The sequence below is a fragment of the Canis aureus genome, chromosome 26 (genome assembly GCF_053574225.1).
Source record: "Canis aureus isolate CA01 chromosome 26, VMU_Caureus_v.1.0, whole genome shotgun sequence".
NCBI classification, from domain to species: domain Eukaryota; kingdom Metazoa; phylum Chordata; class Mammalia; order Carnivora; family Canidae; genus Canis; species Canis aureus.
The window spans coordinates 12,965,844-12,992,186 of record NC_135636.1 but is presented as its reverse complement, the minus strand read 5'-3'; the positions used below and the strand labels follow the sequence as shown (position 1 = coordinate 12,992,186).

The 26,343-nt window shown below is 35.2% G+C and overlaps 1 protein-coding gene across 4 annotated transcripts in view; it reads left to right on the top strand.

The window, feature by feature from the left end:
- Window positions 1-26,343, top strand: part of MACROD2 (mono-ADP ribosylhydrolase 2) — a 1,919,734-nt gene that overhangs the window by 1,112,046 nt on the left and 781,345 nt on the right. For all 4 annotated transcript variants that reach the window (XM_077872168.1, XM_077872167.1, XM_077872166.1 and 1 more), the window contains exon 6: window positions 25,170-25,291. In XM_077872168.1, coding sequence (XP_077728294.1) covers window positions 25,170-25,291 — 122 coding nt within the window. The remainder of the gene's footprint in view (window positions 1-25,169; window positions 25,292-26,343) is intronic.

The window sequence follows — 26,343 nt, the reverse complement described above, 5'->3', positions numbered from 1 at the left end:
TTTTCACATTGTACATCAAGCCAACAAATACATTAGATAATAATCTGAGTTGTTTATTGTTGCAATAAGTTTTTAAGCTGCCATGTGCACATTCAACACTAATTCATGAACATCTCTGAAAACCACAGTATGATATATGAAGAAAATAAAAATGGGTATCTGTTTCTCTTAGGAAACAACACTTCATTATTTTTTTTTTAAAGATTTTATTTATTTATTCATGAGGGAGAGAGACAGAGAGAGAGAGGGAAAGGCAGAGACACAGGCAGAGGGAGAAGCAGGCTCAATGCAGGGAGCCTGACTGGGACTCGACCAGGGTCTCCAGGATCACGCCCTGGGCTGAAGGCGGGGCTAAACCACTGAGGCACCCGGGCTGCCCAACACTTAATTATTTGAGAATCTGTTGCATTCATGCTATTTTGTTATAGGAAGGATTTAACAAGTTAATTATTTTTTCCTTACCTAAACATTTCTGCTAAATCCTCCCTCCACTAGGAAACGATGTGCATTATGATGTTAGTGGTTGCACAATCCATAGTTTTTCATGATATTCAGATATAGTCTTAGTTTGAGATACAGGATAAGAGATGTGGAGAAACATTTCCCTGAGGCCTGAATAATGTTAACTATGAGATAAGATGTTAAAGTTTATGCCTCACACTCTACAGTACTAAATGCTAAATCTAAAATGATGGAAGTAAACTCTCATGTGTGTTTGTGATATGTGAGGACCTTTAGAGCCCAGGACCAGGAAAGGGGTCTAGGTTTAGGTTTAGGGTGGTACTCTTTTGCTGGTCTTAAAAAAAAAACAACAAACCTGATACCAAAAATAACTGTCACTTGAATATCATTCAAGGTGTTTGATATTTGAGAGAGACATTTGGAAGACCAAACTAATTTATTCATCTAAGTGTCCTAAAATATAAACATATAAAAATTAAAGTACTGAAGTCATATCATTTTAGCTACATGGAGAGAATCTTGTGTCAAAGACATAATCATATGCCCTCTGCTTCTTTGAAGACAATGCCTTTATACAGAATGTTTCTGTATCATGTACACAATTACTATTTAAGACATCCACTATGTCATCCAATATCCCATATATGAAAGTTAAAGTAGTTCTCTTTAAATTAATTTCCAAAATAATTAATTAATTAATTAATTTCCAAGTTAAGAGAAAAGTCGATCATCTTCAGATAAGCTTGTATATGTCTTGCTTTAGCTGCCTGGAAGCTCAGCACTAAATTTAGTATTCAGCTAAAGTATTTGACTTAGCCCAAGGTCTATACATTAATGTTTCTTTCCTTTAGATACCTTTGTTTGAATTGTACTTTTAAGTTCATCTATTTTTTAATATGATTTAAATTCATCAGTTAGCTCAGGAAGAAGCAGCAGCATATGCAAGAGAGGAATGAAATAAATACTTGAGTGACCTATCTTGCAGAGTTTGTAAAATTAAATTGTAAAAATAATATCCATGCTAGAATTTTTTAAGTTATAAAACTTCCTATATTAAAAGGTATTATGATAGTTTATCCACCTCATGACCCAAGATGGCTGCTAGAGTTCCAGCCATCATGAGGTTTGTGTATTTCAGTTCATATAGAAAGAAAAAAGGAATTTAGAAGAGCAACATGGTGTCATTCAATATCTGCAGCTTTTCTGGAGGTTCTATACAACACTTGGTCACATGACCATGTCTATTGACATGACTGCTGGGAAATGTAATATTTTATCCTTGACAACAACAAACTCAACTAAACACTAAGTTCCTGTTACTGAGAGGGGAGATGAGAAAGAGGTAGAGTGGAGCATTTCAATCTCTGCCACAAATTCTTTGCCAGTGGTGAAGTGAGGAGATTTTTAACTTCTCAGTAGAGTAAAACATATGTAATTTTAAATTGTCACAAAATTTTAAAATATCAGATATATTGGATAGATCTGTATTTGAATACTTTCCACATTTTAAACATTCAGATCTTACATCTCAAATTAGCATATTTTTCAACCACAAAGTGAAGAAGATTTTTTAATAAGATGCAGAGAATGACTTCCAAATTGTTCATGGACAATTTGGCTTTGTTTGGGGATTGATTCAATGATTTGTTTTCATAAGTATTGATTTTCTTTCCTGTGTGTTTTATGAAATGAGTGGGGAGGACTGTTGTATTTAGTTCCTATTTTGTTTCTATTTACTCAGAGTGTAGCAGTGGTTGTGGATGTTTCCTTGATTATTTGTATTTTAGACTAACTTTTCAGATGGTAAATTGAGCATGAGAAATATGTTATTAAATTGACTGCATTGCAAAGTGGCATTTGACATTTTTTATTTATAAACACGGTACCTTCTACCGAAAATCCAGGAAATTTTTGACAAAAATGAATTTCCATTAGCTTATGTGTTAAATGCCAGAGCCCATTATTTATATCTGAGATACAGTAATAAACTAAGCTTTTTGCCCAAGGTCAAGTGCATTAAGAGTGAATGTATTTTATGAATAAACATTGTTAAAAATGAACAACTATTATGGGGCAGATTTTCATAATTAATTGAAAAATTTGCAGGTTGACTAGGCATCATCTTTACTCACTGAACTTTTAAACATTCCATATTGAGTTAAAATCCCACTTCTTCTAAAGATATATATACTTGATTTGCCACACAGAGATAGCAGTGGATAGATATTTATTGATTTTAATATGGATTATGAATGGGTGAATATTTGTATGTTTAAATAATATGAAATACTATAGTTGGAGAAAGTCAAGGTTGAGAATGGATTTAATGTCTGTTTTATCAATCAACCATGACATCAACAATCCATTTGCTGCTTTTTCCATCCTCAATAGTAGTTTCACTTTGTTGATTGTAATTTTAGGGGAGGAGGGGAACTACTGGAAATTTCCACTGTCTAAGTTCCTCACTACTATCAGCAAACATCTATCACTGCTGTTTTTAACTCCTCAACTCGTTTTCACAATTTGTTGTCCTGTAAAGTAACAAATGGCTCAAATTTTCTACACACTAATTAAAATTCCATTTCTCATGAATTCCTTAATCGAGTGCAAGTCATTATGTGCTTTGTTGATTCTTAAGTGCAAAGATAATTGCAATGGGCAGCATGAAAAGGGTTTGATTATTGCCTGTCGACTCCTGTGAATTCTAATAGGTCTAATTGCATAGCATCAATTCATCATCTCAGCATCACTTCTTTTTATTATTAGCTCTTCGAATTGTAATGTGCTCATAAAGAAGTGTTGTAGTATATCAGAGCTGACATGGTACCTGGCCTATTGTAATTTTCAGCCCTTACCTTGTGCAACTCTTGAAATTAAAAGTTTATTATGGAGTGCCCTTTTTCTGAAACTAATTTTAAAATCCTCCTGTATGATAAAATGAATACTGTCCAATAATCTGCATATGAATTTGCCTTTGTAATAATTCCATTAAATGACTGCCAAGGCCTTTTTTGCTCAGATTGTTCCTATAAATTCAGAACATAATGTGTTAGTTGGAAAACATTTATTAGGCTTTTTAATGGGAATTCCTGGCGGCATTTCTCAGGGAGTTTCTATACTATAGTGGCTGTTTTAAATGCTCAGGAAAGAAAGGGCTCCCACTGAATAATGATGTGGAATCATCCAGGAGCCCCAATTATGTGAGTAAAGACCACCAAAAACTGCAATGCTAAATGCACTATCATTTGCACTAAGAAACAGAACAGCCCTAGTGTAGAGAAGAAATATAAACCTTTAATCAATCTCCAGATAAATTAATGCTCTATATGTGTGAAGGAGCATATCTAATAATAATGACTTCAAAGTTGGAGACTGACACCCTGTGTAAAGCACAATACTTTAATCATTATTTCTAATAATTTCTAGGATCCTTGTGAATAAAGTATTAGTATGACAATTTTACAGATAAGGCTCAAAATGTCACCCCAAATCACCATATGGTATACGGCAAAGCTGGGACTTAAATACCAAGACAGAAACACCCCCTCCCCCATAATTTATATGCTATTTTCAATACACACTATGGCATGGCTTGGGTGAACTTTGGAGGATAGACTATCATATTGTTAAAGTATGACTCCAAGTCAGCCTAAAAATTAAATAAAATAGATACTTCTATTCCCTTTAGGGTACTGTAGTTAGAAGTGATTATAATCCATTTTAGGAAATGAGTCAACTTCATATTACCATATTCTGGGAATTAAGCAACTGAAAGTAAGTGTTTCAGTTATTTACTTGCTGTGTAACAAACTATCCCCAAAATGGGTGGAATAAACCAGCGGCTACTTTATTAGGCTTGTGGATTCTATGTGACAGAAATTCAAATGACTTGTCTCTACCACATAATGTGTGTGTCCCTACTGGGAGAGATGTGAATGATTAGAGCCTAGAATCATCTTGAGACTTCTTCATCCACATGTCTGAGATGGAATGACTCACAGAATGGGCTCAGCTGGGATTGTCCGTCAGAGTGCCTACACATGTGCCTTTGGATTCTGATAGCATGGCACTGAGTTCCTAGAGAAACATCAAAAAGCAAATATTCCAAGAAACCAAGGCAGAACCTGTAAGACTTCTCACCTTTCCCTGGTACTCCCAAAGCATCATTTCAACACATTTTATTGGCAATGAGCAAGTCACTACCACCACCTGAGATTCATTGAGAAGAGATTTATACTCCAGCTTTTGATGCAGGAGTGACAAAATCACAATCCAGAAGAGCATATGGGATTGAAGATATTGTTGTGGCCATATTCAGATAACATAGCCCACCACAGGGACTGGATGACTTTTGTAGTATTTCATTCTGGGCAATGGAGCAACTTGTAGGGGAATAGTCCCTCAACAGATATAAATTATTATCTTAAACATCCCTCTGGAAACTATCCTAATAAGAAGATAGCTCTTTGCTTTGTGTGTACATATGTGTGATGAAAAGCAAGAATAAAACAATTAAAAAAAAAAAGAATAAAACAATTCATTTTTCTGCAGAGCAAATGTTTGGTTTTTTCAAAAGGAATATTAAAATTGTATGGTTTAGATACAAATATTTTATTAAGTTCATGAGTTTATTTCCAAATACAAAGAATTAGAAGAGCAAATGTTGATCCTAAATTTTCTATTATCCTGTGAAATGTGGAATTTCACCTATATATGAATAAATTAAATAAAAAATAAATTACCAGTCATGAATATTCATTACTTATGTTCTACTTTGAAAATCATAGGCTGGAACAGTGACATACATGAAACTATTGCTCACTATGTTATCATACTTTTTAAAATTGAGGTAAAATTTACAGAGAGTGAAATGCAAAAATATTAAATATGTAATTTGGTGAGTTCTGATAATGTATACACACCAGTAAATATGAATACTTCCTTCATGGCAGAAACTTCCCTTGTACCCAATCTAGTGAATCCCATTTCTCAAAGGTAATCACTGTTCATACTTCTTTCATTATTTGTTAATTTTATATGTTCTTACTACAAATGGTACCACACAGAGAATATATATGTACTCCTTTTTGTCACTTTTCTTCTGTTCAGTATAAAGTCTATGATATTCATCCATGACACCCAGGGAGGGAAAGATGCTTTGCTTCTGCTGGGTGGAGGTGGTATTTTAGGCTTCCTTCTAGGCCTCAGCTAATACCACCCAGCTGTGAAGAAGAGGATTTTCTTATAATGGCTTCCCAGTGAGCCTCCACTGACACAGCAGTGAGGAGGCCCGCGCTGAATGGTAGTGAAAGTTCTGGCTTTCCACATGGGCTCTTCTGACGCCACCCTGAGGCAGGTGGAGGTGGAATCCAGGATTCCCACCTGATTTCCATTGACATTAAGGAGAGCAGGGAGTTTGTTACCACCAGCCATGGATGAAAATCTTAGCTTCCCACTCACCATCGTCTAACGCCACTTAGGTAAGGAGTACCTCCTTACAGCTGGATGAGGATGGAAATCAAGGCTCCCCATTTGGCCTTTACTGACTGGATAAGGATTGAGCCATTGTTTTATCTGTGGTGCTTATTGGAATAGAGCAGGTATTGTCTTTCTAAGTTACCCTTTTGTGACTTTTTTTTTGGCTAGAAAGAACAGACTATTCAGGGGCTCTTTGTTATTTTGGTGGTGGTGGGTTTTGTCTCTTTTTGATATTTCTGGGTTATATCTTCTCCAGCAACCAGTCTAGCATATATGGGGCATAAAGAAAACCCAGAAAACACACCATTATGTCCTTCTTTGGGTCTCAAGACCTGCTTTTTTCTTTCCACTGTACAGTCTTCTTCTATTTGTGTCATGTACAATGGCCAGGATTTTAAGCTACTCTCAGCAGGAGGAATAGGGAGAAGTCCATCTGCTCAATCTTAATTGAGAACTGGATTATCTTTGTTTTTTTTCTTTTTTAAATGTATGTACTTAATACTGGATATTGGTGAGCACTAAAGTTGGGGAAAGATTTAAAAACTTTTGACTTAGAACTGTGGTTGTCACATGATAAACACTCAACAAGGAGCAGGTGTTATTTTCTTTGTGCAATCTCAGTGTCTCTGGAAGCCCAATCTTTTTTTTATAATAAATTTATTTTTTATTGGTGTTCAATTTACCAACATACAGAATAACACCCAGTGCTCATCCCGCCAAGCGCCCCCCTCAGTGCCCGTCACCCATTCACCCCCACCCCCCCACCCTCCTCCCCTTCCACCACCCGTAGTTCACTTCCCAGAGTTAGGAGTCTTCATGTTCTGTCTCCCTTTCTGATATTTCCCACACATTTCTTCTCCCTTCCTTTATATTCCCTTTCACTATTATTTATAATCCTCAAATGAATGAGAACATGCAATGTTTGTCCTTCTCCGATTGACTTACTTCACTCAGCATAATACCCTCCAGTTCCATCCACGTTGAAGCAAATGGTGGGTATTTGTCATTTCTAATGGCTGAGGAATATTCCATTGTATACATAAACCACATCTTCTTTATCCATTCATCTTTTCCTTTATAATGGAGAGGTAGAGAGGGAGATGTATCCCAGACCCTCACCTCACCACATTAGTGAATACAGGAACTTTCTCAACATGCCTTAAGACACATCACAGAGTTATCTGTTCCTGCCTGTGCCTGAACCTCACTGTACATGCAAATGTATAAACACACATGAAACCTCAGACTTTGATATACTAATGTAGGCAAACAAACCTAGGGTCAAAACATACAGTCTCTGAAAATCTTCCTGGAAGGATGTGGGAAGAGATTGTCAATTCCTAAGAAGTTAGTAACTTTGGCCTGCAAGTGTTTGTTTTGACCAGAGTCGTCTCATGAAAAGATGGTTCTCCATACAGTTTATTTGTAAAGCAAGACATTGTGCTTTATATAGTGAGACTTTGTAATTCTATTCTTGCTGACAGCCCTGCGATCAGCTAGCATAACCACATATAAAGACTTCAGATCTCCTGAAGTATCACAGTAGTTTATCTCTGTCTGTTTGTTATGTATGAGCCTCATATACATTTTAAGCTCTTAGACAATTGACTAGTTTGCACTGAAATGTCCTGGCAGGCTTTGTGAAAAGTGGAAGTGGCACTCAGTCCTTATATTCACAGGAAGTTCTGAATGAGCAAATAGTTCACCTTACAATGTGTTTTGTTCAATTATTGCTGGATTAGGTCAGAGAAGGTCTGTCCTATGGGACATTACTAGAAAACTCTACCTGGGCTGTCCCAGTTGCACTATAAACACCCCTTAAACAGACTACATTTTTTTAGTCTTATTTTAGGGTGCTGTCTTTCATGTTTTTAAAAACATTCATAATATTAATTAACCATTTTAGGTACTCAGACAACCATTTAGTTAATACCATCTATGTATTAACTACACGTACCTAAATTTCCTGGCATGTCCCAACACTATTTTTCCAGTTTATTTTTTGTTTTGTGTTTTTCTTTAAGTGCATAATTCAGTGATTTTGGTATATTCACAGTTATACAATCATTGCTACCACTATCTAATTGTAGAATTTTTTTTATCACCTTAAAAATAAATCCTATACTTATTTAGTAATTACTCACTCGTCGTTCTGCCTACCCCATTCTTGGCAACCACTAATCTACTTTCTATCTAAATGGATTTACCTTTCTATCTATATGGATTTTCTATCTATATGGTTTTGGACATTTCATATAAATGGCATAATACAATGGGTGGCCTTCTGTGACTGATTTCTTTCATTTAGCATAATGTTTTCAAAGTCCATCTCATCTGTGGTGTAGAAAATATTAGTGCTTCATTCCTTTTTATGGCTGAATAGTATTCCTTTGTGGGGTATATATTTGGTTATTCATTTATCAATTGCTAAACATTTGGAATGTTTCCACTCAGGAGCTATTATAAATAATACTGCTCTGGACATTTTTGTACAAGTTTTTTTGTGGACATATGGTTTCTGTTCTTTTGCATAGATACTTAGGAGCAGAATTGCTAAGTCATATGGTAATTCTATATTTAACATTTTGAGGAACTTTCTGCTTTCCAAAGTGGCATTTACATTCCCATCACTATTATATGAGCATTCCAGTTTCTCCAAGACTCATTAATGCTTGTTACTATCTTGATGATAGCCATGGTAATGGCCATGAGATTTTGATTTGCATTTCCTTAATGACTAAGGATGTTGAACATCCTTTCATGTACTTATTTATTAGCCATTTGTATGTTTTCTTTCCAACCATTTCTTATCCCTTTTTTGACCTCTCCTTGAATCTATTCAAGATCAAATTACCTACTTAGCTTTTTTCTTCTTCAGTTTGACTTTCTTGTTCCTTGGCTTAACTCTGAAGCATGCTTTCTTCAATTTTTTCTTTCTTCCCACAAGTAGTATGCATGCACTCTAATATTTTTATCATTTAAATAATTTTAATGAAGGCCTCAATTAAAGTCATTAATGTTCTGCTAACGTTTGAGAATGAGATCTTCTTACTACAATATTTGTGCAAAATGTGCTTATCTTTATGGCTTTTTGTGATGATTTATAAGCACTAAAGTAGAGATTAGACAAGAAAACATTTTTGTTTTGTTTTGTTTTGCTTTGCTTTTTTTGATTGTATGAATGGAAACATTTGAAACTATAGATTGTCATTACTGTGACTGGAGCCAGTGAGGAGAATGAACCATATGCTTCCAACAACTGCAACTTTAGCATTATACTAGAACCTAAGTGATGGCTCTGAGAATATCTCATAAATTCCTAGGCAATGGATAGATTCTTAGGCCTTGAGTATACATTTCAAAAGGGACCAATGTTTTCTTCATGAAATTCTATAAATTATTGTGTTTGTATGTCTTATGTGACTTTTTTTGTCTATTTAATAAGAATATTTAAAAAACAAGAGATAGGGACACCTAGGTAGCTCAGTGGTTGAGCGTCTGCCTTTGGCTCAGGATGTGATCCTGATGTTCTGGGATTGAGTCCCATGTTGGGCTCCTTGCATGGAGGCTGCTTCTCCTCCCTCTGCCTGTGTTTCTGCCTCTCTCTCTCTCTCTGTGTCTCTCATAAATAAATAAATAAATAAAATCTTTTTTAAAAAAAGACAAGAAATAACAGAATGTATTTGGTTTAATCTTATAGAAACTTTGATATTGAGCTATCAATAAAATTTTCAATAATAATTCCATTGGAAAAGTTAATTTTGTTTTTCTTTATTCTTTAGGATTTTTTTGTACAGCAGTGTCAAACACATTCTTGCATGTCATTTGCTATAGTAGAGAGAACTAAGATATTAACCTTTCAGAATAAAATAAGCAGTAAAACTTAAAATTCTATCCAAACACTTTACTGTTATTGTCTATTGTGTATTCAAAATGCTGCACAGCAAGAGTATTTTGGAAAATAACTCAGCTGCTTGATGTGTTTCTGCTTTAAACATCTTTGGACAGCTAAGATTATAACAAGGCACAGAAATCTAATGTTTAGGGTAAAAATAAATATCCCTTTTAGATTGATTAGTTTAAATGGGGTTTGTAATAATGTATAATAATAAGGTATCTGAAAACACTTCAAATTTGAATTATTCTTTTTCTGATAAATGTATAATCCATTTTTACTTAAAATGTATAATATTTATAAAAATGTGGCCTAAAATGTGTCTGGTTTGAAACAATATTCTCATCTGTTATATATATATATATATATATATATATATATATATATATATATATATAGTCTGGTTTGGAACTATATTCTCATCTGTTATGTATATATATATATATATAATATATTCCTTTTTTCTTTTTTTACCTGTGTATTTGTGTGTGTGTATTTTAAACTTGGTAGCATAGCATATGCTGCTTTATCATGTGAGAAAAATAAAATCATACCTTTTAACATTAAAAAAACTGAATTCTTAGCAATTTCTACAATTTAGTTAGCTACATGAAAAATACATTCCTTGTCAAAATATCTATTTGTGTAATTCAGTAAACAATTATACATTACTAATATTTTTTTGTTTTTCTTTTTTTTTTTCTTGTTAGAGATACCTAATCAGTCCTGCCAAGGGATTGATTAGCCTCATTAGAAATAAAAATGTGATGAAAATAAATATAATTTGTTTAGGGCAATAGAGATATCATGAAAAAAATGTAATGGTATACATTAAGTGAATTAATTACTAAATCTTAGCCTGAAATGGAAAAAAAAAGAAAAAAGAATTTATATCCAGTAAAAAAGTTCATATAGAATAGAATTATATGTGATGCATGTGGAAATTAGAAACAGGTTTTCCTGTCAGAGAATAAAAGTTTCAAGTGAAGGGACACCTAATGTAAAGGAAATAGCTGAAAAGTAACTTACTGATCCAGAAAACAAGTCGAAGAAATACTCAAGAATGTATAGCAGATAAAATACTTGAGAGAATGTGAAGACAATTGAGACATATACAACCCATTTGTCCCATTTGTCAAGAATTCTAGAAAGAACATATAAAATGAAAGAGTTATAACTTTATAACTAAAAGGGGAACAAATTCCTGTCTTGAAAGAACCCAAACAGAATTCAGAATCCCAAGAATAAATAGGAAGTTCCTAAACCTTCTGGAGAGGAAAAGAAATCCAGCTTTCTTATCAAGGTATAAAAATCAAACTGGCTTTTTCTCATGAAAAATGAAGCAAAATCTTCAAAATTCTGAGAGAAAAATTAATTGGAACCTAGAATCATATATGCCAGGAAACTAATGCTCAGAAACCAAAACAAATGAAAAGTATTTGGAAATCCAGTGACTTAGAAAATTCCCACCTACAGAATATCTCTGAAAGACTTATACTCAAGGATATACTGCAAAAAGAAAAAAGAAAAAAAAAGAAGTTAAAGAAAAAGAAGACCAGGGACCCAAATAATAGTGGAAGCAAAGGAGCCAGTAAACTATAAATTCTGACAAAAGTGCTTAATGCGAGTGGTTATGGATTTTGAGACCATAATGGCGAAATACTGACTCTATAGGGAATATCTTCTGATTCTCCCATTTATGGATGTTGTGAATACAATTATGTGCAAATACAAATCAAGTCAGAGCTCATGACCTACTACATGCCAGGTACTATGTTTGATGCTTTCACATATAATACATAATTTATATCCCATATCAAACTTGATAAGTAAATATAACAATTTTTGCAGAAGAAGAAAGTAATTTGCCCATGTTTACCTATTTGGTGAGTGGGCTTTTTCAGTGAGATATGAAGACTTGTTTTCTTGCTCTTTCCTGATATCATCCAGTGTGATTACAATTACACAGACTAGGGACCGTCTTTTTCTGGTATCCCTAGACATGCCTTTATAATTATTTTCCTACTTATACCAAGCTGCCCATCTTGTACTTCATTTATTTATCTAATTGTAGTACCTCCTCAGCCAAATTATCTTATCTCAATAGCACCACACTTCTGAATAAGAAGTGGAATTTGTATTCATTGGCCTACATAATAGTATATTGCTAAAGCATCAGTCACCAGATGTCACTTCTTCATTTAGAGGTTGGTCTGTCTTTCTTCTTCTTCTTCTTCTTCTTCTTCTTCTTCTTCTTCTTCTTCTTCTTCTTCTTCTTCTTCTTCAAGATTTTGTTCATTTATCCATGAGAGAAAAGGAGAGAGAGGCAGAGACATAGGCAGTGGGAGAAGCAGGCTCCCTGTAGGGAGCCTGATGCAGGACTTGATCTCAGGACCCCAGGATCACAACTTGAGCCAAAGGCAGACACTCAAACATGGAGCTACCCAGGCATCCCAATATTTCGTTCTTCTAATATATGTTAGTCTCACTTAATTATTAAAGTATCCAGGCAAACATTTCATTCTTGTTGGCTGAATTACTGTGAAAAGTTCTCTTGATTTTTTTTGTTGTTGTTGTTGTTGTTTTTTCATGGATTTACATTAATGGTTTCCACTAAATGATCTTGCAGAGGCACATGTTGACCTCTTTAAATCTGAGTCTCACATGAATCATGTTTGAAAGGCTCAGTGATATATCCTCTTCCCCTCAGTGATGCTCTACCAGGCCCAAAGTAGGCAAGGAAGGAGAAAAGTTAAAAAAAAAAAAGCCTGTCTTGAAACATGAAAATTTATTATCTTCAACTTTACAATTTTTGTTTCTTTTACTAATCCTTCTTTAATTGTTGGCCCCCTTCTTCACTTGATTTTTATGTTAAGGATAGATTTTTCAAGAGGCTTGACTAGCACCACAATAATTCAGGCCTCCATTACTTTTCTGTTTTTTCCATTTCTGTTACCCCTTAGTCACCTGGAGTGAAGTTACTTTGAATAAATTCTGACTACCCACCTTGCTTTTCTCCCACGCACCTTGAAACTATCATTAAACTCTGCCAGTATACCTTTAAGTTTTTTGACTATCTACCTCCCTTTTCATTCCCATCAACCGGATTTAACATTAGCTGTTCTCCATTGCTTTAGAAGCTTCCAACTCACTCTGCAAAGAAGTGAGTGCAAGGAAGTCAAACTATTGTCGTGATTTCCCTGGGGAATTCATGATCCTGAAAGATCCTTATTTTCTTTATCCTATGATGTCTTGTAGAATTCTTGCTTTAAAAGCTCTTCTTGCCATTTTCTTTCCTACTGAAATCAGTTGGTCTGGGAGCAGTCATCTTAGCCTTTCTTCCCTGAGTCCTTATAAGCTGCCTATTAAAGAAATATTTCTCCACTCTCAAGAAGCTGATAAATAGAAGTGACCTGATCCCCATCTCACAAAAGAGGAAAGAAGTATCAGTCTAGGTTCTAAAGACTGAACAAAAGACAAAAAAATGCATTTAGTTAAGATAATTCTTTTAAAAATTTTGTAACTCACATAATCGTTGAAGCAGAGAAATACCATTTCTTAAGTCCTGTCCATCTGGTCTTCCCCCATACAGTTGAGAGAGATCACTGTTTCTTCAAACTTGAGGATCAGATAAAGTATTTAGTGATGTCCATTTTGCATTAGAAAAGGAAATAGTTTTACTAGATCTGTACAGCAAGATCTGTAGCATAGCAGTTCTCAAAGTATGGTCTGGGGACCCCTCTTTCAGGGGGATGTGGTCAATACCATGTTCATATTATACTTACAGGTTATTTATATTTCTTCCTTTCTTCCTCTCTTGAGGGTATAGTACAGCTTTCCAAAGGTTACATGACATGTGATAACATCATTTTTCTGATAGTTAATAGTATGTGCTTTTATTTTCTTGGGTGATGGATATGCTCACTGAAACAAAACCTCTTTTTGTTCTTAAATTATTTTTAAGAGTGTAAAGAGGTCTTGAAATCGAAGAGTTTGAAAACAGCTCCTATCTTGCACAATGAGCCAACCATCTCTGAGAGGACGGTGGGGAGGTAGACTGATCTTTTGGATTCAGGCAGTCTAAGCCACCTATTCATGCTCATGCTAGACCAAACACTCATTGTGAAAATGCTTAGTGAAATTATCCTTATTATTTAAGTATTTTGTCATTCTTACCCTCCTTTACCCCTTGTTTGTACTGCTGAATTTGTATAAGCAAACTCCTGAAAAATGTAGCTTCTCAGTATAGGAATGTCCACATATTCTTTCATTTAGAATATATGCTAAACTAATTCTTAAAATATTCTGTCCTTCTCATTGTCTTTTCTAAATACAAGTGTTCCTTTAGAAAATTAGGTGTTGAATCTGGTGTGGATGTATATATCATGAGAGTGGAACCAAAATGACAGTACAGGTGTAAATGTACAGAAAACTTATAGTCTAGGGGATACCTGGGTAGCTCAGTGGTTTAGTGCCTGCCTTCGGCCCAAGATGTGATCCTGGAGTCCTGGAATCAAATCCTGCATCAGGCTCCCTGCATGGAGTCCGCTTCTCCCTCTGCCTGTGTTGCTGCCTGTTTCTCTCTTTGTGTGTGTCTCTCGTAAATAAACAAATAAAATATTTAAGAAAACCTATAGTCTAGAGCTAATGACTGCACTGGTCTCTAAGAGAAACTAAGATTGGTTTATTTTCATGGAGAGGTAGGTTCATTATACCTAGATGTCACTTTTTGAAGAAACGCAAATGGTGATTCCATTAATTTTTGAGATATGTAGAGAATCTGTCATTTTCCATTTTGTCATTTAAGAGCCAAAACCAATCTCTAGAACAAAGTAAATTTACTCTAAAGTGAGCTATATGCAGATGAGGAAAATGACACATTTTAAAAATGCATTTATTAAATTACCTTCTGCAAAAAAAGGCAAAGGAGTCACCACACTTTTTTTCCCCCTATTGAAAATCTTTGGAAAGAAACTCACAGCTCTTGTTGGAGTATGATGGGTTTAGTCTTTTTAAAAATCTTCTATTGCACATTTATTAGGAAATTTTTGATAAAGCTATGTTGATTTTTTCTGTGAAGAAATAGATTCTCAGTTCCATAAAAATGTATGTTGAATGACATGAACCAGTATAACTACATTCCATCTTTTGCCCAGTCTAGACTGGCCATTCTACTTCATTGTTTTCTCTAATCCAGTATATCATCTCTGATTAGATTGATTATATCAGGCTAACTTTTGTTTAATCACCCACAAATTCACTAATTATCCATTAATCAACTGTTCCCATAGAGTTCTTGGCTTTGTAGGAAAGATTCACACATAGATTTGTCATGCTCCCTGCAGTGGAAGCAGGGAGTCTCTACATGAAGACAGGAAACACAAAATTACAGCACCACAGAATTAGAAAGAATCTTGGAGCACATGTAATCGTACTTGATTGCCTCCAAAGGGAGGAAATGCCCTGCCTCCTCAGGCAAAATGTTGTATTATTTAGAGAACTCTGACTGATGGAATCTTACTAGTTGTATGTACAGAAATGTTGATGTTAAAAGTCATATAAATAGTCAAACATAAGTGATATTGGAGACGAGGAGAAATGAGTTTCAAAATTAGTTCATGTAGTAGTGCTCATAGATCATGTCTTCAATGAAGATAAATTCTCTTTAGGTTTTATAGAATGGTAAGTATTATGAAAGGCAAAGATGAGGGGGTCCTCTTGACACCAGGAAAGTTCTGGAATCAAGAAAGCACGAAACCTCTTTTGTGCAAGTGAATGGGGTGGTTGTCCTATGTACCTGGTATACAGTGGATTCTCAATGAATATTTATTGAATAAAGAACAAAATTAATGACTGAGTGAATGATCTTAGTAGTCTTTCTTGTTCAGACTTGTGTTGATAAGGGAGCAATAAAGGAAAGCTAGTAACAGGCAAGCACATGCAACCACAGCATCAGCCTTTGTGTCTTGACAACGACCCCCCTGCACACTTTAGTCCTAGCCTAGATTCTCCATTTGTAGAATTACCGTTACAGTGGGAGGGGCGGGAAAGCGGGTGGGGACGACTAACATTCACTTATTTTTACCCATTAAGTAGGATACTTAAATCCTTCTTTCCCATTGCATCTTAATAAAGTGCTGGTTTTGCATCTCTCTAAAACGCTGCAAATTGCTGCCCATCCCTTGAACTGCAACAAAGATCTTATTATCTTCCTTGAAAAAGTCATATTGTCTATCTGGACCTCCACCTCCTCTCACCCCTGCTAGTGAAGCATTAGAAATGCCATGCATTTGACTCACTTCCTTCTAAGATGTGTTCTCTTTTGGTTCATTCTAAAATGATGTGAAATGTTGGAATTTTGCAGATAATTCAGCTTCCCACAGTCTTTCTGAGACCCCTCTCTGTTGGAAATAACACTATTGTAATGCAGATGCCCCCAATACCCTGTGGAATCCCAAAGATTCTATAAATGGCTGACCACAGTATACCCCTTTTACAAAAATTTCAATCTGTGTTATTGAAAAATGGACCCTTATATATAGGGATCCATTTGAAACAGGAGACAGCCTCATCAGCAAGATCAACCTTAAATAGATTTTTGTCGGAAGAGGGAGAATTAATAAACTATTAAAGATAAGATTTGCCTCTTCCTTCTCTCTCTCTCTCTTTAATATAGAGGGTAACATCTTAGTAGAAATTGCTCAAGTAATATTTTATAATTTAAACCTCACAATTTAAGCTTAACACCTTACAATTTTAAAGTCAATGAAGCATGAAACATATTATCAGCACATGATGTCCAAAAGGTGGCAACATCATTACATTTTCATGTAAAAAATGGGATCAAACTTCAAGTTGAGCTGGGTGCATTCATTTGACTGTGCTTTCTGTATGCCTTTATCAGCTGCAAAATACTAAAGCTGTTCTCAGACATAGACATCTTATTTAGGGAATCATAGCTCCAAGGAGGCTAAGAGAGGTCAACTAAAACTGTAACTAAAAACAGTGAAAACGAATGGTTAACTCACAGAACCCCAAGGAAAATGGGCAAGGAAATGACACTGTAAGTGGTAGTTTGTCCCAAACTCATGTAAAGAGCTGGGTGACTGTCGTGTTTCTGGGCATTGAAAGAAATCCATCATGCAGCTGAAGAAGTGAGGGAGAGAATAATCCCAACTTAGAAACCTGCAAGGCAATGGTTGAAGTACATTCTAACTGATATCTGCTACAGATTGAAAAGGAACATCTTATGGACAATTGATTGTTTCTTGAAATATAACAAAAACAAGCTTTGAAAATGTGTATATGGAAACAATGACCTATAATGGAGAGAAAAGGCAGCATTTACTTCATAATGCTGTCAGGTGATAATTCAATTTCCTGTTTACTGAACTTCAAGTGTGCTGTTTCAGGTCATAGATTGGTAGTGCTTATCATATAAATTGGCCAATAAGATTTACAAATAGTACCTTTAGTGCCTGGATATGTGGTTTTATCTTTAGAAAAGAAAATCAATTTAATTCTGTGCATTGGTTTTCTCCTTAAAATTCATGCAATTTGAATATGATTGACAGGGTGCTGTATCATTATGCAGTCTGTTAGATGGACCGATTATGCTTATGAATACAAGAGTGGAGTCAATGAAAGCAACATGTAATTGATTCTACACTGGTCTGACTGTTCATTAACAGTTTGAATGTAGCACAGTTGCTTCTCAAATGGAAAACGATGAGAGCAACCTATATGTGTTCTCTCATTTGTTTTAAAATTCATTATGCTAATATTTTTTCACAGAATGTTTTGCTGATTTTTTTTCCCTTTCTTTCTTTCTCCCCCCTCCCCCTCCCCCAGGGATAAGTCTGATTGAATCTTTGTAAATAATTCTACTGCTTTCAAATCTTATTTGGCATTCCAATCACACATTTTTCAATTTACACTTCTGGAGATGAAAACATGCTCTCCCCCACACCCCCTTCAAAGAAAACCTATCCTACTTCCCTTTTCTATATAGTTCAGACTAATTTCCCAGGATAAAATGAGGTGGGGGAACGCAAGGTGGTGGTTATAGCTTCAAAACAAAAGAGGTGATTTATAGACTGATTGATTTCTGGAATAGATGAGCAAAAACAGCTTTCATTTGTCTTGCCACACTTTAGTCTGATAAAGCACAAAAGGACCTGCCATCTCATTTTCCATACCTCTTCAAGGGCTTGCATTTGAAATGTTGATTAAATGTACAAATTGCATTGCTGTTTTGTCTCGGTTTTCCTCACTCGTATAAGAAAGGACCTCAAATATTTGAAGGTCGTGTTTCCTTTCTTGAATGAGAAGCTGGGCATTTCAGGGAAATAACATTGCCTTTATTGCTCACAGGGAGATATGATGCTGATTCTATAACAGCCGTCCCTATCTTTCCTTTGCCCACAGCTTCCTGCCAGCTTTGAGTATAGAAGAAGCAACAAAACCAGTGCTGGGCTAGGGAGAGCTACAATTACACTGTAATCTCCAAATTAGATTGTATTTACAATTAATAAATATATTAATTCGATATTTCTCGAGCTCTGATTTTTATTAAATCAGTCACTGACTTATTCAGATAATAGGTCTGAGAAAACACTGGAAATAGATTTTTTTATTATCATGAAAACATCTAAGATTTATTCTCTTAGCTACTTTCAAGTATGCAATATAGTATTATAAACTACAATCACCATGCTGTACATGACATCCCCAGGACTTATCTATTTTGTAATTGTAAGTTTGTACCTTTGACCTCCTTCATCCAATTCTGTGACCTCACCCCCCCAACCTCTACCTCTGGCAACCACCAATATGTTCTTTGTATTTTGGGTTTGTTATTATTGTTTTTGTTGTTTTAGATTCCACATAAAAATGAAATGTGGAAGTGTTTGCTTTCTTTGTCTGACCTATTTCATTTAGCATAAGGCTGTCAAGATCCATCCATATTTTTGAAAATGGCAGGATTTTTCTTTTTATGGTTAAATAACATTCCACTGTGCATATATATACAACATTTTCTTTCTTTTTTTTTTTAAACTTTTTTTTTTAATTTTTATTTATTTATGATAGTCACAGAGAGAGAGAGGCACAGAGACACAGGCAGAGGGAGAAGCAGGCTCCATGCACCAGGAGCCCGATGTGGGATTAGATCCGGGGTCTCCAGGATCGCGCCCTGGGCCAAAGGCAGGCACCAAACCGCTGCGCCACCCATGGATCCCTACAACATTTTCTTTATCCATTTATATATTGGTGGACACTGACATTGTTTCCATGTTGTGGTTATTATCAAGAATGCTGCAGTGAACATGGGAGTGCAGATATCTTTTTCAGTTCATGTTTTCATTCCTTTCATATAAATACTCAGTAGTAGAATTGCTGGATCATATGGTAGTTCTAGTTTTAATTTTTTGAGGTATCTCTACACTGTTTTCTATAATGGCTACATGGAACAAGATTTAATTATATTGTCTTTTTCTGTGGTTTCTAATATAACCACCACAGGTCTTTAATTAAAAATATGCTAACCAAAATAAAGCCCAAGTGTCTGAGACGTCCTGAGATGTGGCCATTTAAAAATATGTTCATAAATTCTTTCCTACTCTTACCATCAAGAGATGGGGCCTATGTGTCTCCACTTGAAAAGTGTGGGATTGTGTATGGTTGCAACCAATACAGATAGTGGTAGTGATACTGTGTGACTCCTAAGGTTGGGTTACAAGAGTGACATAGCTTCTGCCTCTGGTATACTTGATTTGGAGCCTTGAGCTGTCATGTGAGCAATCTGACTACTCTGAGGCCACCATGTTGCAAGGAAACCCAAACTAGTCCATATGGAGAGCACCCGAGACTTCATGAGGAAGGCAAGATGCCCATCCAGCTTTTAGTTGCTATATAGCCCCCACTGTTCCACTGCCAGCCATGGGCTGACTGCAACCATGTGAGAGACCTTTCACCAGACCCCTTAGCTGAGGCCTTTCAGAATTTCTCACCCAGAGAAACCATAAGAAATGATATTGCTGTCTTAAATTGTTACTATCTTAAGCCACCATGTTTTGAGTATTTTTGTCTCTTTTTGTTGTGTTTGTTTTGTTTTTGTTTTTAAGCATAGCAATAGCAAACCAGAATCTGCATGTGGACAAACTATGAGATTAAGGGATGGGATTCATGATAAACATGCCAAATTTTGTATATATAGATGTATGCCATTTCCTTCATTAAGTAGTCACCTTAGGAAAAATTTATTCAAAATTACATTGCCATTGTGATATTGTAACTCCCCACATTGATGTGTGACTTTGGACATTTTGTTCTGCCTCTCTGGTGCCCTTGAACAGGGGGAAATAGGTTAAATTTTCTATATTGTCCTTTTTGTTTCTAAAAATTCTTAACTATTATTCAAAATTATTTGGTTACTGAGATATCTAAGATGTATATCCCGGTACTACATTTCTACTAAAGAATTTCTAGGGTTCAATTTGCATATTAAAACTGTAGTGAAACTTTAAAGATAGATATTAAACATATAGGAGAAAAAATACCCTTTTGTCCACCATTTAAACCCTACTTTTATCTGAAAATAATTATTTGCTTTTTTTTTAAAACATTTTATTTATTTATTCATGAGAGACACAGAGAGAGCCAGAGACATAGGCAGAAGGAGAAGCAGGCTCCTCGCAGGGAGCCTGATGTGGGCTTGATCCGAAAACTCTGGGATCACACTCCAAGCGAAGACAGATGCTCAACCACTAAGCCACCTAGGTGTCCATGAAAATAATGACTTTCTATAAAGAGATTATTGAGAATAGCAAAATTAGGAAAGATATATCTAGTGGAGTCATTCTGTTAAATCCCTTAGGATTGTATCTTTTTCAAGAATATTTTCATATTTGCAGTGATGTAAGATCATCTTTATAAAGCACAGGAACAATACTTGTATATTGTAGGGATATGGTAGGGATCCAGGAACAAGGTTTAGCACACCACATACCCTTTGTTTTAATGCTTTATTTAATTGTTGAGTAGGTAATGTATTCATATAATTTGAACACACAAAAAAATAACAAACAGTGAAAAGTCTCCTTCTCATATATGCCTCCATCTTTGCAGCTTCTATCATGACCCTGGTAGAGAATCACTGTTATTAATTGCTTGTTACTGCTTCCAGAGATGTTTTGTGCAGGTATTCACTAAAAGAAACCTGTATTCTTTCCTGTGCGATATTTTTACTCTAATGGTAGCTTACTAATTATACCTCTTTACATTTTTTTTTTACTTAGTAATATATCTCAGATACCTTTCCATATACACATGTAAACACCTTCATTACTCTTTTTACAGAAACACAATATTTCGTTGTATAAATGTACAATTATTTTACTAGTCACTATTGATGGACATTTAGGTTGTTTCCAATCTTTGCCTATCATATACAGTGTTATAATGAATGACCTGTATAAATGCCATTTTGCATATGAGTAAGCATATTATCTAAGATACATGCCTAGAAATAGAACCATTGGATCAAAAGGAGTCTCCATTTATAATTTCGATAGGTACTTAAAACACTATCTTTGGGGATTGACCAATTTGGACTTTATTTGTACAAGCATGTTTGAGAAATGTGAACCATGACTGGTGGTCATTTATCTAGACAAGAATGAATTAGACTACTTAGAATCTATAGATCAATTCTTAATAGGCAAACAGAAGAGGAATTGCATTTGAGAGCAGCAAAGAATCTAGAGGCCATCTTATTCAAATCCTTCTTTTAGCTTGGAGAGAGAAACTCGAAGAGGACAGTGTCTTGTCCAAGATCACACAACTGATTAGTGACAGATCCAGAACTTCTGACTTATAATCAGACCTCAAGACTTAAAATGTGGTATTTTTTCCACATCAGAGCAGAGATGATGACTGTCATTTCTGCCTGTGTGTATATGATGTCTTGGATGTTGCCTCTCTTGTTGCTGGTTATTGAGCCTCTGTATGCACCAGAAATCGAATTAAACACTTCTGTTTACATTATCTTCTTTATACCAAGGGATCCACAAATTCATGTGCAAGTGAAAGCATTATCTACGGATTGGTGCATATATCTCACGTATACATGTCCACTATCAAGATGCTATTGTGTTCAATAAAATGTAAATTAGTGCAAAGCATCGTTGATGTTATAACAGCTGTTTGTCTTGAACTTGTACTCAATTAATAGATTTTGAAACTACTATTGTGAAAGGGTAGTCTATAATATTTTTTATATTAAAAAAGTGTCCTTAATACTCATAAAACTTGCAAGCCACTTGTTTAAGGTCTCTTGTAACTGCCCAGGCATCATTTTATACTCCATCTGTCTCTGATACAAAGGTAAATGTTAATGATGCCACACATCACAGAATAAACCACAGAGATCATCTAAGCAGTCAATTTGTTTTATGGATAAGGAAACCAAGGCAGGAGCCAGTGAAAGGATGGCTTCTTCTGGGGCACTTGGCAAGTAGGGCTGGAGCTGGAATTGGAAAGTAGACCTCCTGAGTTTTGTAACAGGAATAGAAGAACTTGTCAGTGTGGAAGAATCACTTCTGAGTGCTATGAACAATTAAAATAGTGAAGGAAATTTACTTTGGGGCCTCACATTGATTCACCTTCAGCTTTGTGGATCTGAGAGGTCATTGTGTTGGTCGATAATAACACTTGATCTTGGATGTTGTAAGTTTAATACAGAGCATAAAATACAGAGATCAATATTTTGATGTTGAGGAGAAGGCTCATTGATTGGCTGTTTGTCCTCAGACCTTTAAATTAAATGGAGAACTGAAGAAACGTAATAATTTTTCACAAATTCCATTTAAGTCATGTGAACAACGATGTCCACAGGGAAAAGCAAAGAAAAAGGATTCTTCAAATGTCACTATCTTCTTCTTTTATGGACTCTCTTTTTCCCTTTCCCATTAATGCTCTGAATCCCTGTTTTTACTTGGCTCAAGTAGACACATCTTTATGACCCCAGATAAGAGGCACTTCCTCTTGACCTTCATCCATAATATAAGGAATCCAAGGGCATAAACTGTTGCACCTTTATATATTAAGTATTTGATATACAGAGGCAGTTGGGGAGGAGGGGAAAAAACAAGGCAAAACTCATGGACTTGTCCTTCAACAATGGCAGTGAGGGTGCCAGAGTTGTCCTAGCACAACATTTCTCAAAGGTAAATTTGTGGAAATTTAGTCCCTTGAAGTACTCTATAAAACATAGTTTTCAGATTGCCTGGGTGGCTCAGTGGTTGAGCATTTGCCTTCAGCTCAGGGTGTGATCTTGGGCCCAGGGATTAAGTCCCACATTGGACTCCCCACAAGGAGCCTGCTTCACTCTGTGCCTATGTCTCTGCCTCTCTCTGTGTATCTCTCAGGAATGAATAAATACAATCTTTCAAAAATAAAACAGAACAAAACATACTTTCCAATAGTCAGATGTATTCCATTCTGTATCCCTGCTTGTTGAGATTCATAATCCATTGTTGCATATTAAATATCCTGAAAGTCCTGAACTAAGGTAGGTGTTGTGATTTAATTTCACCCAGTGACTCTCAAATATAATTGACCTTTAAACCCACATCTTACTATACCCACTTTTGGAAAATGCTGTCTTGTAGAATCCTGTGATGTTACTCTACAGCTTCTCTCCCTTTGGATTCACTGGGGGATTTAGAATATCACAACCGGACACAAACAGGTAGTCACAAAGGGGAAAATGAAGTTAAGCTAGTATAACCTTCCATCTTCATTCATGAGGTATTTGCTTCAAAACAGAAGCTAATGTGAAATATTCACATAAAAACTCACTACAGCTGGCACAGAACTTGTATTGCTTAAATACATACAGCTCTTATTTGTTACTCTTATTATAAAAAATGGTATCGCTGTGTGCTGGATTTTTGTTTTTATTTTACTAAATAAAACTAATCTCCCTTTTCTTCTCCTATGTTATTGAGGTTCTCACTTTAAAGTCAGGTTTGCCTGTGCAAGAGCATCTGCATGAACTCACTGGTGACATTTCTGCCTATTTTGATCACAAGATATCATCTTTAATATTATCTGGCAAGCGTTTAAATAGTGTTTCAGAGCTAAAAGTTGAAATCAACATTTTGAGTATTTTCTCAAACATCAAATAATACACTCAATAGTTAGCCGGCAAACAAAGGTTTTACCCTTCATGACTTCTTTTCTGCTACTTAAATTTCCTATGCAAGTTAAGACTGTTTCATAGTCTCACTTTTGTGATATGTTCCTATCTTGTCATTGTTGTTGAAATGAAGTGGTACTATTTAGCCAAAGCAAATAATTTCACTTCATTATAATATTCCAATAATATTAGACCAAATTTGTCTTTCTAATCAAAGGTGACTAGTTTTGTTACATCAATGAGATGGGCAAATAATGCAGATTAACAGATAAGACTGGAAAGCAGACGTTCTAAGGCATTCATTCAAGTAATTTGGATTATAATGTAGTTCTTTCTTATGATCCTTATTGACTTTAAAACTAAAACAGTGCTATTGCATTATGTTTCTAAATGCAAAAGTTTATGTGTGTGTCGGTATTAACAAAATATAACAATGACTGGTTTTATGTGCAAAGGAAAATCTGTGTTTTAAATATAGAGGCCGAAAGTATAGATTGCTTTTTGAAAGTTTTAATATAGTAAAAAATAGAAAGTAATTATTAGGGACTATTATCCTTAGCATATGTCATATATATGAGGATTGGTAGGTTGCACTTTTAAATTGGTAGAGATGTTTTAAAGTTATTCCTTTTAAGTTTATTACTGATTGTTATAAATTATCTTGGCACATTTTCAGAAATTTGTCCTTTTTTATTGTGTACAATGACTGAAACTATTGCCTTATTTATAAGTAAAGTGATGTGAAGCATTGGTTTTTTTCCATGTCAATTGAGAACGCTCATTTTCCAGGCAATTATTTCTCAGTTTATTTCCCACCAAGGATTTGTCTTTTGCCAGGGTGCCAATTATTCACATCTTGTATTATAATCTGTCTCACTTGGATCTGACCAATGATGAAATAACTTACTGGTAGGGGATGCCCTTTCACAATTATCACCTTCCTGGGCAACTGCCTGCTTTATGAGGCTGTGCTATATAAAATCTTTTACCAGGGAGGCATTTGCAACATCAGTAATTCTTAGCTTGCTTGTCTCTGGGCTCCAACACAAATACCTACAGTAAATAAAGCACCAATTATGTGAAAAGTGAAAAATACGTTGCTTATGCTATTTCTTCTTCCTTTTGCATGTGCAGATGTCATCCATACTGTAGGACCAATAGCCAGAGGCCATATTAATGGTTCCCACAAGGAAGACCTCGCAAATTGCTATAAATCATCTCTGAAGCTGATGAAAGAAAATAACATCCGATCAGTTGTAAGTACTTTTCTGTTTCTTATTTCTTATTCTTCCAGCCTCCGTATTTGGGAAAATGATCTTATTCAAAATAAGGGTAGAAAATCATTTCTAAAATTTGGAAAACTAAGGTTAAGATTCTCAGTAAGTGATGTGCTACTGATTATCATGACTCCATTCTTTTGTATGCCCTAAATATTTGCTTAATTGTTTGTGATGTTTTGGGATTTAAAACTTTAGACTCATACAAATGGAGCCATCCTGTTTACTTTCTGCCATCCATAGTACCATTAGATTTGAAGAAAGTGTACATGTGTTCATTTTAACTGAAAAGTTGCTGTCTTTTCAGTCTATTTGGTTCTTCTTAAACTAGTAGTCTGTGGCTGGGTATGTCACATCCCTTCTAAGTTTTATCAATTTAGACAGAGTTCAAAAAATGTGGATCTAATCTATTTCCTTACCAGTAGGCTGGGATGAAAGGAAGTCTTTGAGCTGGATTTGGGAGTATTTATTCACCTGCTTTTCCTTTGCAACATGTCCTATGTTTATTACATCTCAATTACACCAGGAAAATAAAAGTATGAGAAAAATGAGAGTGTAAATACCCAATAGTAAGTTAATTTGGACAGAATCCCTGGGATCTTTTCACAAGGATTATAACCTTGGTGAAATTGTGGGGCAGGAAAATACTTAAACCCTTGACTTCTTAGCAGGCTGAATGGATCAGCATTGCTTAGGAGGTCACAAAAGTGAAGGTTTTATTATTTGCATGAAGGAGCACTGAGAGTCAGACACATTTTGATAATCCTGCATAGTTGCTGGACTTTTCATGCATGATTATAATTTTGAAATGCCTTTTTCAAGATAGATTGGTGAGTTTCTTCAAAATAACAAAACTTTTTTTTGCAAGCTAATTATACAATCTTTTAAATCTCTGCATAATTATTAACAGAACAGAATATTTTATCTTACTCTTTGATTTTTAAAATTTTGTTCTTTAAAAAATGAATCAATAAGTAAGACCCTTCTGCCTTAGAAGAGAAAGCTGAAATTCAAAAAGAATGGAGCAAAGC